Genomic DNA, 15021 nt, shown 5'->3' on the forward strand with positions numbered 1-15021 from the left:
GCAGAAATCTATAAATGTCATGTTCTACAGTATAAAGATCCCATCAATTAGGCCAAACAAAACTTTTACTCAGGTATTTTCGGTTTTTATGAGGGTAACACCAGGATCCTGTTTTTGCCTCTCAACAAACTTCTTCAACCCTTTGACACTTTACCACCACACTAATCACAGTACAGAAAATTCTTTAGTGTAGGTCACAAATAATGGCTTATTATAATAATAGATTAATTATGGCCTCTGGCAGTGGACTCATCTCTTTGCTTGTTGTTTTAGACCTAGGACTTCCAGATACAGACTGGTAATGGCTACCAGACATAGTAGTGGTGGAGAAGCAGAGGAAGACGGCGATAGTGATAGAAGTGGCTATACCGAGTGATAGGAAGAAGGACCACGAGAAGCTTGAGAAGTACCAGCTTGAGAAGGATGCTGTCTCATGGTGATGATGAAAAACTAGTTCAATTTATTAAATCTAGACTGGACTACTACAATATATTCACACAATATCTCCGTTCGTTAAGTTGACAAACTGAAGCCTATATTATAGCCTATATTTTGTCTGCTTTGGCTTCAAATTGCACTGTAAATAAAGTTATTTTGGCTGTATTACTAATTTGAGTTGGTTAGTTTGTATCAGCCTTAATAAACTGCTTGCTTATGTTAACTAGTTCCTGCCCTCCTGCGTCCTTTGCATTTGGGTCCTCTTTCTGCTTCAAGTTATCTGCGGTCTGCAAATGCTGACACTTTTCAAATGACTAAAGTTATTAATTGATGTCATTATGCATCCAGAAATTAAGTGTGTACCTGGTTTTATAGTATGCCATTCTGCCAGACAAACACCATCTAGGAATCATACTTTTGTACTGACAATGTAAAATTATTTACTAAATTAACATATTTCCACATAGTATGTTATTAGTATTATCATTTAATATAGTAGTATATAGTCTTCATAAAATTCTCCAGTGAGGGAAGGAAATTAGATGAATGCTAAACGATAATTTTTTGTGAACTGGTAGCATCAGTGACAAAAGCTCCGCCCTTTGTCACTGATGGGGACACTGCAATTACCTTGACATAAACAAAGAAAACAAGGTTGTTTTACATTCTGTATGAGTAACATTTACATGATCAGGATCTGGAAAGCAAAAGCGCGTAACTAATATAGTATCTAGTGCAGAGAAAATGACAGAAACCTCAGCAGAATACTTTTCAGGAGAATGGCAACTATGGCAACTCCTCCATCTAATGTACACAGTGCAATAGTTAGACCCTTCTGCACATGCTCTACAGTGCAAATAACAAAGTTTCATATTTTACAGTTTAGAGTAAAATGCACCATATATATCTCTGTAATATTCAATTATACTTTATAATTGAGTTGTTTATATATATTAGAGCAATTTCTTATATTTTGTAAACTTTGTATTATGTTGTATTATTTAATTAAACTCAGTCTGTTACTATTTCTATTGTCTTGAAGCAACTATAACCACATAATTTCCTTAGGGAAGAATAAATTATCCTTATTCTGATTTTGTAGTATGAACCTATGTACTATAAGTCCTGCTGCATTAACACCATCTGGGAATCCTAGTTATGTACTGAAAATTAAAAAGTTTAATGAATTAGCATGTTAGCATGTAATACAGTATTAGTATAGTAATGTATGGTATTTAAATAAAATCCTCCAATGAGAGAAAGAAAAATATATTCTTGGTGAACTAGGAGCATTGCCATCAGTAACAAAGTCTCCACCCTGTATAATGCTGTAATTACCTTGACATTAAATTAACCAAAGAACAGGGTTGTTTTGCATTCTAGATGAGAAACATTTACATGATCAGGATCAGAAATGCAAACCAGCACAAAGAATGTAGTATCTGGTGGAAACATATATATACATATAACAGGAACCTTCAGCAGAACTTTGTCAGAAGAATAGCAACTATGGCGGGGATCATGCATCTTCTGCTGCTGTCAGGTTAGTGTTGTAAAATAATGTTAAAAGTTTTGTCAACCTTTCAAACATCTTTAGCTTAGTGTATAGTGCATTTCAGTAAAAGTAGCTTTTTTTTTGCTTTTTTTTTTAGCATTTTCTATTAAAGCTCAGTAATGAAGTGGTAATAGTAGGGTAACACGGCAGAAACAAGACCGTACAAACAAACGTACCACGTAATAACCTGTTAATATCCAAGAAATATCATGGTAGCAGCAGTGGTTACACTGTGAAGAGGTTGCTGTGAAACTGACAGGAGCTACTTGTAACGTAGTGCCAGTAACGTAATGTAAATACAAATTTCAGTAATCTTACTGTATATTTTATTTACAGTATTGTTTTACTTTCCTTTACAGTATCTTCACTGTTTTTCCATTTACAGCATTACTGTAGTTCCTTTTACAGTAGTTCTACTGTGATCTCATTCACTTAATTTTTACTGGAATGTCTTGCGCCGCACTTTTTCTGTATTATCCATTTACAGTATTACTGTAACATCCTTTGTGGTATTTCTACTGTTATTGTTTATGGTACTTAGATTGTAGTCTTGCTTAAAGTGCTTTTGTTGTATATTCATTTACAGTACAGTATTTTCATTAAATACTGTAAAACTGTGACACACTGTGAACAGTACTGTAAACCTACAACGTAACTGTAAAAGTGAGATACTCAATTAAGTTTGGCCTTTAAAAATGCCTTAAATTGATTGTAGAACATTAAAATGAAAACTTTTTTGGAAATTCAGTCTTCAACTTGTGGGTCTCAATAGTCTATTATATTAAAGCACTTTAAAAAGAAAACTATTACAAATTTTATAATATACCAAACTGACTCTGGAAATCACAACATCTGACATTAACCTCTGTGAAAATCTTGCCCTGTGAAAGCTAAAAAAACCTGGGCATCAAGAAAAATAAAAATACAATTTTGGCAAAAATATAATTTAATATTTAATAAATATAATTAAATATAATTAATTCAGCCTGCTGGTCTTCCTCTGGACCCTCTTTACAGACTTTTGGCTGATCTGTGACTTTGACGGGCATTTGGTTCCATCAGTATTCGTATGATTTGTAGAAGATACAGACAGAATGATAGAATGAACCTGCTATCATCTCTCTTCTTCTCCCCCCTTCCTCTCCTGTTGCTACTTCAATCATGAAACTGATCAATGATCAGCTGATCGGCTTTTCTCTCTTGTTTGTTTATCAGCGGATGTCGCGCTAAACAACAGCAGCACGTTTAAGCTTGATCAGCTGTTGTTAGAATTTATTTAATATTAATTTCTAGTATCAGCTGATGTTTGCTGGAGCCACAGCCGTAAAAGCTGCTGGTCATGATATCGGTTTGGATATGTTGTGAGAGGGAAACATGCAGATGAAACCAGGAGATGTCCTTACTGGATCATCAGAGCTGAACAGGTGATGGAGAAACAGGTTTACCTTTTAGGTGACATGAATGAATTGAAGGGAAGTTATCAACTGTTTCTGAGAGACAAATAACACCAGGATCCTTTTCTAAGTAGCTGACAGCTGGTAACAAAGTTTTGCCAGGGGGGCAGGTAGGGCATTAACAGGGAAAGGGGGGCACAAGGAAATACCTTTCTTTCTTATTCTCATTTAAAATATTTAGCTTTTATTAAATAACTTTCTGAATCTTGCGAACAAAGTTTTTATCTGACGTAAAATGAATAGAAATCATACATATACCAAAAAGACAGTGTACATCACTGTCACAACAGCGTTTGTTTTCATTCAAAGGCTTTATGGCTTTAATACCTGGTGGGCTGGTCTGTAGTCAAAATGCCCAATTTTTTGTCCCAGTCCAGCCCTGCAGGTTAGTACTGGCAGTGTCACCATGCCAGCTGACTGTATTTCATCATCAGCCAGTGTTGTTCTTTATACATCAATATTACCAAAGTTTATCATAACGCAGCATAGAAAGTATTTACTTGCTTTCAGGTTTCATTCAAATGACTTTTTTCCTGTTTCAAAATTAAAAAACGGTTTGTAAGAAGATTATCTTCTTTTTTAACAGGCAGATAAAGTTTTGCATTGGCATTGGCTAATTTGCCAATTGTATGTTAAAAATGTTCGTATTTTAATATTCAAAAATGTTTTTGCCCAAAACATATGTGCACTATATGTCAGTAAAAATACTATGCAAATATTGATGTCCTCGAATGCTGAATAAACATTGACAAGCACTGATTGTATCTCTTGTACTTTATCAACACAGTATCTAAATACTTTGCACCGTAGTGGTTAAAACCTCATTCTAATAAGAGTTAAAAGCGTTTTCGGTTATTAGGTTTATAGGATTATTGAATTATGGTTAACAGTTGGTAGAATTTTTTTCTTTTTAACATTATCTGCCAATTACATCTGCCACCCTTCTCCAAATCTGTGCCCCTACCTGGCCCCCCAACAAAAATTTTCTAGACCCGCCACTGCATCTGTGAGGCGTGAGCGGTGTTTGTTTTTAACATAGTTCACGGAGGAGAATAGCTGCTGACATAATGTGGATCCGAAAATCCCTAATTGGCCTACCTGGGGTTGAAAGTCTCGATAAATGCACGGCATTTCGGCGGGTACATCGGCTTCCGCGAGTGTGACGCTTATTCTGTGCAATGAAAAATAATAAAATATAATTTTATTTTTGTATTTCAATATCACAATAATCTTCCAATTTAGAACTACAAGTTAAAAATAAAAGAACTAAACACAAATAAAATACACTTCAGCTAAATACTTCTAATTTATTTTCCCAAACCACCTGGAGCTGCAGTATAAGTAAAAAGAGCCGCATGCGGCTCCGGAGCCGCAGGTTGCCGACCCCTGCCCTAGGCCATCTGACCTCAGGAAATCACATGATAGGGTGGGGCTAGGTTTCACAATGAGCTCACCCAAAACTCTTTGGGGGGAATGCTCCTACAGGGTCTTTCAGTCAGTAGTTCCCCTATTCACTCCCATTCCACTGCTGTGAAAAAAAAGAAGCACACCATTTATTTAGGTTTAATATGGATTTAGATGAAATTAAAAATAGTTAGGACAATTGTAATATGTTTTTCCTACACTTGTGGAAAACATAGTGTGCATTACTTTAAATTGTCCCCTTTAACACAAGGCACTGCTGGAAAGAGCCAACTGCCACAATTGATATTACCTGGATAATAACATAATATCTAATGATGTAAATATATTGCGACTATCTGACAAATTCTGATAATTGAGCTCATGGTTTTTCTATTGTTTTTAGGTTTAACATATTGTTTGAATCTTCTACCTTAAAGTGTTTGTTAAGCAGATCTGCAGTGTTCATAAACCCACTTTATTTTTGTTCTAGACTTAATTTTCAGTGGTACACATGTTGCTGAAATGTTGACAAATTTTACAGTAAACATCTTTAATTACATTCTAAGTAAAGTTTTGAAATATCAGTTTTTGTGTGTGATTTTTAAAGATCTGACTACTGACAGTAGTGGGTTTTATAATGGCTTGTCATTAAGTATTTCATATATTTCTGTTCCACAGGCCTGTCTTTTCAATTTTCACATGGCCTCCAGCCCCAGTTTGTCTTCTTTCAAACACCAAAGACCTGGTCTGAAGCCCAGAGCATCTGTAGGGAGCAATGTTTCGACCTGGCCACCATTAATGACATGAGAGAGATGGAAATTGTACTTGAAGCTGTCAAAGATAAATATGATGATGCTGTGTGGATTGGCCTTTCAAAAGGCAAGACACGCAGGTGGCACTGGTCTCTGGCAGATGATGATTTCTACAAAGAGGGAGAAAGAAGTTATTTGTTGTGGCGCTCAATAACTGATGACAACTGTGCAGTTTTCAGCAACGGGAAACTGAATATGTATTCCTGTACCAACCAAAAATATTCAGTTTGCTTTGATGGTGAGTCATTTTAAATAGTTGTTTTTGCCATACTCTCATCATGTGTGCATTATGTTCTGTTTTGCTTCCTCTGTCTCTTTGTCCTCTTGTTATCGTGTGTGTGTGTGTGTGTGTGTGTGTGTGTGTGTGCGTGTGTGTATTTAAGTCCTCAGTTTTCCCTTTTCCTTGTCACATCGTTGTTGTTTACCTGACTGTGTGTGCGCTCTTCTAGAGTCTTAGTGTTGCCTAGTGTTTCCTGGTCGCTGAGTATCAGAAATAAAGCGACTGTTTCAGTTGAGCCTCATATATGAGTCCTGCATTTGTGTCCTTCCCTTGCCTGCAACCCAGCAAATCCTGGCAAATTCATGGTTACCTGTTAGAATGTGTCTCTGATATTTAATGGAAATCCATCAAATAGGTAAATTTTCAGAGGGAGGAAGGAGACAAGACAAGACAAAAGACAGGCTGTGGAAAAGAGTTAGTGTTTAATAATAAGTAATAATTAAATGAAAAGTGGTGTATACAGTGATTGCATCAAGCTCGTGCCAAACACTCAAACTGGTTTTCACTAAATGTAATGGCACTTTTTTATTTTCAAATCTTATTTATCCTTCTTTGATTAGTACTGTAATATTTGTAAATAGGTTTAAAGTTAAATTAAAAAAAAACCTGTCTCTTTATTTTGATCAGTAGTTTGTCAGTACATAAAAACTGTCTTGCTTTGATTCTCTGGAATACTACAGAACACACTGCACACTCTCTTGGCTGAAACCTGAGGACCATTGCTACATAGTAAATGTTTTAACTGTGAATTTTGTGGAAATGAAAAGTCAGTGAAGCTCATTTTATTTTACTTTGCAGCAACAAAACAAGGTGCAGATCAATACTGTAATCTCTCTGAAATTTTTTAAAATTGTCTCTTTATTTTGAGAATAAAAGATGCAGATCAGTAGTTTGCCAATACATAAAAAATGTCTTACTTGGATTCTCACGAATACTACAGCAGCAGTCCTCAACCTTTTTTGCACCACGGACCGGTTTATGTCTGACAATATTTAAAAAACTGTAAATTTTGTGGAAATGAAAATTCAGTGAAGCTAATTTTACTTTACTTTGCAGCAACAAAACAAGGTGCAGATCAATACATCCTTAACACACAACACATGGTTTGGACTGCTGCTCGGGATTTCTGCAGAGCACACTACACAGACCTGACCAGTCTAAGGAATGATGCTGAGTACCAGATACTCCAGCAAGTAGCCAATGGCAGTGAAGTGTATGTTGGCCTTTTCAGAGACCCCTGGGAGTGGTCAGACCAGACTGACTCCTCATTTAGATACTGGAACCCAGACATGCTTGTCCGGACTGATAGCACTCAAACCTGTGTTGCTATGTTGAAGGTAAACTCTGGTAAATGGGGAGACAGGGCATGTACAGAAACACATCCTTTCGTCTGTGATTGCAGTGAGTAAAACTCTTTACTAGAAAATTTATAAAACATTTATATTTCAAATAGAAAAAAAAATATCTATGTCTTTCTCCATGACAGAAATGTATAAAATGAAGGATCCAGACTAACTCTGTTCACATCTGTTTATAGTAGTCAAAAAACTGAGTTTCATTAAACTGAGGATCAGCCCACAGGACTCAATGCTGGATCTAAGTAATCCTTCGGTGCAAGCAGACATCCTGGAGCAAGTAAGTGATGCAGATCTTTGTTAATGATGAGCAGTTAAATTTGAGTATATCATATATATGTTTATTTAGATTGCGACATGAAATAACTACTTCATCGCATTAGGACCTTCATGGTTTTGCTATAGTAAATGGAAACATGAATATTCTCTGTTTAATAGATGAACCAGAAGCTAAGGAGTTATAACACGACTGCTGTTTTTCATCTAACGTGGAGAAAACAATCTGATGGAAGAGTTTTTACCAAGGAGCCTTGAAGAAGTGGCTGACGAGAGAAAAATCAGGGGAAGTGATTAATATGGATGATAAATGTACTTTAACAGACTAGCACAGAGCAATGTGAACATAGAATAGACACAGTTTTACAGATTAGAATATTTTGGCGCGTAACAGCAAAGCCAGATTACAGACATTTGCCAACGAAACTATGTGTAAGAAAAAGTACACTATGATAATGAAAAGTTATACACCGTCTCTCTCTCTCTCTCTCTCTCTCTACACACACACATATATATATATATATATATATATATATATATATATATACACACGAATATATATATACGAATATATATATATACGAATATAAATATATATATATATATATATATATATACATATACATATATATATGAATATATATTTGTGTATCTTTTTTCTGTCCTTACGTGTGCATTTATGACTGTTTTGCATTGGAAAGTTTTTAAATTTGTTTTTGAGAAAACAACATCTAGCACTTGCTTGGATTAACTCGTTGCAATTCAAGGCAGTACGACTCGGCTCAACAATTTTTCAGTCGAGTTCCACCTAAGGCTGTTTTTATGCTCGCCACGTGGCTTGTGTCATGGGTGTCTCACGTATCACATAACATCCTGTGTTGTGCGACACAGTTTTTATTGTGTGTTGCCCAGTCATGCACCTCTTGATTTTTTTTTAACTTGTGTCAGATCATGCCTGTTTATACCTCCATCACTGAAACTCAGGGACATACAGACACACAGAGTGAGATGTTGCAACTGTTGTGGAAAGAAAGGATGCAAAAAAAAAAAGCTTCCAGTTGTGACTTCTTCTTGTTCATATCAGCGAGTATGACATGCATTTCATTGCCTTGTACATATGGCGTGTGCAGTGACAATAAAGATGAATTCTATTCTATTCTATTCTATTCTTCTATATTGTCTTAGTAGTGACACCTATTTTTTTGGTGAATACTGCAACAGCTTCTTACGTCTTAACAGCAGGTATGAATGGTTGGATCTGTGTGATGATGGCATGGCAGTGAGTAAAATATGATCACCCTATGTTTGCTGAATGATAGGTACCACAGGCCTTCAAGCTTGCAGTATTTACACCGTTATTTACAAAGCCATCACTTGACAAAGCTGTCTTAGGTGGGTCCTCTGTAGAGGAATGATTTCAGTCGGGCTTCAGAGTTAATCACATCACAAATACAGCTTTAGTGAAGGTTATAAATGATCTTCTTATGGCCTCTGACAGAGGACTAATCACTGTTCTTGTCCTGTTAGTGCAGGTACTGGTCAATACTACTGAAAATAACATTTTGTTACAGTGATTAGAGCTTGCTGTAGGTATTATAGGTACAGCACTACTGGAGTTTGAATAATATCAATCTAATAGACTCAAATGAGTTCATGTAAATGAAGAGTACTCTTTACACTAAGGTTAATTATGGAGGTCCACAGGGTTCCATAAGACCCTGTGGACCTCCATAAATGTAGACCTTATAAATGTAGAAACTTAAAATAATCTGCAAAGCTCTCTCAAAGAGACTAGAGAAAATAACCCCCCTCTTAATTCATCCTGACCAAACTGGTTTCATAAAAGGTAGGCACTCATCAACAAATACATGTAGATTACTTAATTTGATAGACTACTCATACAGTAAAAACCTTGAAACTCCAATATTTTCTTTAGATGCAGAAAAAGCATTTGACAGAGTTAACTGGAAATTTCTATTTGCAACTTTACACAAATTTGGTTTTGGATCCTCTTTCATTAACTGGGTAAAAATATTATACAATTCCCCAACAGCTTGTGTCAAACCATATGACCAAACATCCTCCAGCTTCTGTCTCTTGAGGGGCACCAGGCAGGGATGCCCACTCTCCCCTTCACTGTTTGTAATTTTTATTGAACCACTAGCAGCAGCAATTAGACAGAATTAAGTAATTAAGGGCATAAAATGCAAGAACGTGGAACATAAAATCAGCCTTTATGCGGATGATGTGTTACTTTTTCTCCAAAACTCACAAACCAATATCTCTGGGGTGATTGAATTGATAAACTCTTTTGCAAGAATATCAGATTACTCAATTAACTGGTCAAAACCTACAGTCCTCCTGATTAATGGCTCCTTCCATAATTCTTCTACACAACTGCAATCGGGAAATATAAAATATTTAGGTATTAATGTTTCTACCAAGCTTGCAGATCTAACTAAATTAAACCATATCCCACTTTTAAAGAAAGTAGAAGGTGATCTGGCTACATGGAAATGTCTACCCATATCACTCATGGGAAGGGTTGCCGCTATAAAAATGATGGTCTTACCAAAAATAAATTATTTATTCTCAATGATCCCAACTAAACCGCCACAAGATTGGTTCAGATCTCTAGATTCATGTATGTCCAAATTCCTTTGGAAAAATAAACCCCCACGTATAAGCTTAAAAACACTACAAAAGACCAAGGATAAAGGAGGATTAGAACTACCTAACTTTCAGCACTACTTCTTAGCCAACAGGCTTCAGTTTATCTCAGGATGGCTAAAACATACCCTCTTAGATGAACCTTGGCTAGATGTAGAACAAGCACTTTGCAATAATCTATAGATTTCAGACCTACCATTTATCAGCTCAAACATCCAACGATATGAATGCTTCAAAAACGTCCCACCATGCTGCTCTTCTCTGACAGCATGGTGGGAGTTTCTAAAATTGACGGCGTCTTCATTAATCCCATGCAAACGTACACCTATCTGGAACAACCCTGACATATTACAAAACAATAATATGATAAAGTTTCCAGGTTGGAGTGGTAAAGGAATCAAATATTTAGAACATATATTAGAAGGAACAGAATTTATTTCATTTGACAGACTAGTTACACAATATGGGATCAACAAGAAAAGATTTTTAGAATATCGACAAATTAAATCCATAGTAAAAAAAAGAAATTTAAACCGGGTCAAGTTGAACTACAAACACCACCAAGTGTGGTACAATTTCTTACTCTTAAAACCCCAAAATTACTTTCCAAAATATACAGAATGCTTTCTAAAACAGATGAATCAATATCACTTCCTATTGCAAAATGGGAAGCGGACTTATCAGTTAACTTAGACCAAAACTTCTGGTCTCAGATTTGCTTAAAAACCTTTCATCTAATTAGAAATCCCAGTCTTCAATTAATTCAATACAAAATACTACATAGAGTGCACTATACCTGTCATTGGATGTTCAAGATGGGCTTTACGTCTACCAACAACTGCTCACACTGCCAAACCAGTACACCGGACAATTATATCCACGCTCTTTGGTTCTGTCCACCAGTTCAGAAGTTTTGGCGCGAGATATGTGAAGACTTATCAAAGTGTCTGAAATTTAACATTCCAACTTCCCCCTTAGTGTGTTTGTTGGGCAGCTTAGATAATGTCACTACAGAAAAGAATATAGCCCATATGATTTTCACTGCCCTATGCATAGCCAAGAAAACAGTCCTCATGAACTGGAAAAATAAAAATAATCTTAATTCTAACCAATATAGAAATTATCTATTAGATTACATTAGTCTTGATACAGCCTCTGCCACCACATCAGATCAATTGCTCTGGGCTCCTTTGATCAGCTCCATCACCTAGTGGAGGAGGGGGGGGGGTCATAGTTTGGTCCCACCTTCGCTGTTGTGATTGGTGTAGGGGTAGGGACAGGCTTGGGGCGTCGGGGGATTCCCCAGGAGCATCTTCCTTGGAGGGCTCCTTCTCTGGGCTGGAGCCTTGGCTGGGCCTTGGGGGCTTGGGTCCTGGTTGTTGTGTCGCTGGGGTTGCAGGCGGGTGGGTGTATGGGGGCCCAGCCCTGGCACAGGGTACCGCCAGTGCATCGAGCCATCTGGGGGGCTCTTCAACTGGTGGGGGAGGCTGTTACATCTTGCAAGAGGTCTCCTCTCTTCAGGAACTCACTCTGCAGAAGGGAGAGATATAGGAGAGGTGGAGGAAGATCTCAGCCTGGGCGTCTATTGTCTTGTGTAGTCTGGAAGATGAGTGGATGACAGGGTGGGTGCAGTTTTCTCTGTGAGCTGTCCCAGGCTCTGTGGGGCCGGGCACGGGCACGTCACTGCAACTCCCCCTGGCTTCTGCTCCGCGGCTGCTGAGTGACCCCTCATCTGGGGCTCTCCTCAGCTCTTTCTGGAATAGTGGCGCAGCTGCCCCTCTGTTGGTCTTCCTTGGTCTCTTGTGTGCTGAGGGCCTCTGGATGTCTGGAGTCTTGATCTCCTCCATACCTGCTTCAAGCCCTGGAGGACGGGGCTGTGGCTCCCCACATCCTCTAGCAGATCATTACATGAAGGAACCTTTTAAATACAAGCGCGTTCATGCTCACAGGTGTACACACGGGTGCTCACACACACAAACTACACCCTTTTTGGCTTCTACCTCAAAGCACACTGTGCGCTGTCGATCTTACGTGCTGCACAATAATGTTTAATATTTACTGTTATATTCCCATAGATCATCGTAATGATGTTGTTTATTAAATTTGCTCTTTTTTTCTGCTTGTTTTCTCTTTTTTCTTTCTCAACAGGTGATCCAGGTGACCGATATATGTATTCTCTGTCTGCTTATTTTGTTGGTTTTTGGTTTTTTGCCCTTTATCACCATTCCTCTTCCCCGCTGTTTTTCTTTCCCTCTTTCTTTCTCCCCTTTCTTTTCCCCAGTCAAGTCTGTCCCATATTTAGCAGGTTAAAATAAAATAAACAATAAAATTGGTCTTAGGTCGTGTCTCTTGTTTAGTATAGGTTCAGTTTAGTGCCTGGTCTATGCCTGTTTCTTGTTTTATTGTGAAATGTTGTGCCTCATGTCAGTGTGTCTAACTTTGCTCCCCATGTCTCGTTAGCCCAAACCCTCCCCGTTGTGTCTCCCTCCTATTTTCCATTCCCTGATTACTCCCCTGTGTAAGCCCTGTGTTTTCCTCTGTTCCCTGTCGCGTCGTATCTTCAACTTGATGTGTGTTCGTGATTTCCAGTCCTCCAGCACCTCAGTTTGCATCGAGCCCGGGAGGCAATACAAGTTCGGGACCGAGCCGGCTTCGCCGCTGCTGTATCGCAGTGGCCTCGGCTCATTCTAAGACATGTAGTGACAATATTGTCGAGGCTGAGAAATCATTAACTCAACCACAAGTTGCAACTTCACCACAAACGTTGTTGCAGCCAGCCACTCCGGCTCTTTTTCAATCACCCACTCAGCCCTTAGCTGCACCCCTTTTAGCTGCCCAGCCAGAGGCCCGTTTAGCTGCTCATTCACTCAATCATCAACTCCACCTTCACCACAACTGCCACTACAAACTGCAGCTCAGGCATCAGCTCTCCCACCAGTTCATACTTCAGTACAACATCCAGTAGCTCAGCTCCCAGTGTCCCCTGTAGCTCAGCTCCCGGTGTCACCTGTAGCGATTTAGTCCCCTAGTCAGCTGGTACTCTACACACTCACTCACCTGGTCATCTACACATTCAGCCAGGGGTCCCTATACCCTCTGGCTCTACATCAGCTCCTGCTGGAAGCTCGGATGAGTCCATCCAGCCCTCCGCGGCTCCCACCCCGCCACCTGCCTCATCCGCTGGGGTTTCTGGAGAGCCCGACCAGCACATCCTCATCTCCGCTGGAGGGTCCGAGGGGCCGCTTCAGCCTCCTGTATCCGCTGGAATGCCTGAGGAGCCCGTCCAGCCTCCTGTCTCCGCTGGAGGGGCCGAGGAGCCCGTCCAGCCTCCTGCCTCGTCAGCTGGAGGGCCCGAGGAGCCCGTCCAGTCTCTTGCCTCATCAGCTGGGGATCCGGGAGGACCCAGCCAGCACGTCCTCATGTCTGCTGACGGTTCTGGCGAGACCGTTCAGCCACCACCGGCTCCACCACCTGCAACCTACACTCCACCACCTGCGACCTCCACACCACCACCTGCAGCAGCAGCTTCATCCACGCCGCCTGCAGCAGCAGCAGCTTCATCCACGCCTGGTCCAACCTCCGCTTCAGCTTCTGCCTCGCCTGGTCCAGCTTCTGTGTCTTCGTCAGCCTCGCCAGTGACTGCCACTTCACCGCTGTCCGACCCAGCTTGGCCTGAAATACCTCGCCTTTGCCGGCCACTTTACAGGCCTTTGGTTGGACGTCTTCGCCGTTGAGGGCGGCCCCGAGACCGAGGTCGTTGCCGCCGCTGGCTTCGCGGCCGGCCTCCAGACCTGCTTTATTGCCGCCACTGCCTTCCGCGTGGCCGGCCTCCTGATGTGTCTCGTCTGCGTTGCCACCGTTGCCGTCCGCACGGTCGGCCCCCTGAACTGTTTCCCCATTGCCACCATTGCCGTCTGCGCGGTCGGCCCCCTGAACTGTTCCCACGTCGCTGCCGCTGCCTTTCATGCGGCCGGCCCCCTGAGTACCTTGTGTTTGACTTTTGTGCTGTCAGCCTCCGGGTTGGCTTCCTGAACTTTTTGCTTAGTGGACTCATGGTTGACCCAGTGGGATTTGTTTTGAGTTATTCCGGTATCTCGGTTCTTGGGCTCCTTATGTTTTGTTTTGTTTGTGACAAGAAACGGGGAGATGGAGGACTTAAATACACAGGCAGGATGACAAAAGGATGGGGAACAGGTGGACACACAGCTGCAACTAATCAGACATAACAAGCCAAAGGGGAAGCCAAACTGAAAACGCTCAACACAGGACATGAGACAATCAAAGTAAAACAGAAAACCAGAGACATTAACAAAGACGCGGACCTGACACTGAGACATAAAGACATGACTGACTTAGGAACCGAGACAGGGGAAGACTAAGAAAAATACAAAGGAAGGAAAAACTAAAATCACTAAGCACAAAGGAAAGATAGCCAAAACCAGAAATAACAATAGCCAAAGTATATGAAATCAAGATCTGAAACATAAATACTGGGTTGCAGACCCAGTACCGTAACACTATGTTTGTGCTCTGTCTGTTTTGCATGTCTTTGTTAATTTGCTCAAGCGCCTGGTTAGTTTAGGTTCTGTGGATTCTTGCAAAGTTCTGTAATAAAGTTGCTTTGCGTTCAAACCTGCTTCTGAGTTCTGCATTTTATGTCCCAAAACCCCCAGGAAATCAAAAAGGGCCACAGTCCAACACAAAACGCGGCCTGACCGCAATTCAAACAGCAACAGCAAAACAGTTCTGGAGGCCAACTTGGTGGGCGGTGACAAAG

At 40.0% G+C, this 15021-nt stretch overlaps 2 protein-coding genes across 2 annotated transcripts in view; one reads left to right on the top strand and one right to left on the bottom strand.

The window, feature by feature from the left end:
* Positions 1–15021, bottom strand: part of LOC146564623 (uncharacterized) — a 40638-nt gene that overhangs the window by 20805 nt on the left and 4812 nt on the right. The gene's annotated exons all lie outside the window — the stretch shown is intronic.
* LOC146564624 (macrophage mannose receptor 1-like) lies at positions 1940–7352 on the top strand. The gene is made up of 3 exons (XM_085290395.1): positions 1940–1981; positions 5530–5901; positions 7000–7352. Exons 1-3 carry the CDS (start codon positions 1948–1950, stop codon positions 7350–7352), a joined length of 759 nt encoding a protein of 252 aa, XP_085146521.1. The 5' UTR covers positions 1940–1947.

Source organism: Mchenga conophoros, linkage group LG11 (genome assembly GCF_057382185.1).
Source record: "Mchenga conophoros isolate Kocher_MC1m ecotype Shallow Benthic linkage group LG11, M_conophoros_male_GT1.1, whole genome shotgun sequence".
Lineage (NCBI taxonomy): Eukaryota > Metazoa > Chordata > Actinopteri > Cichliformes > Cichlidae > Mchenga > Mchenga conophoros.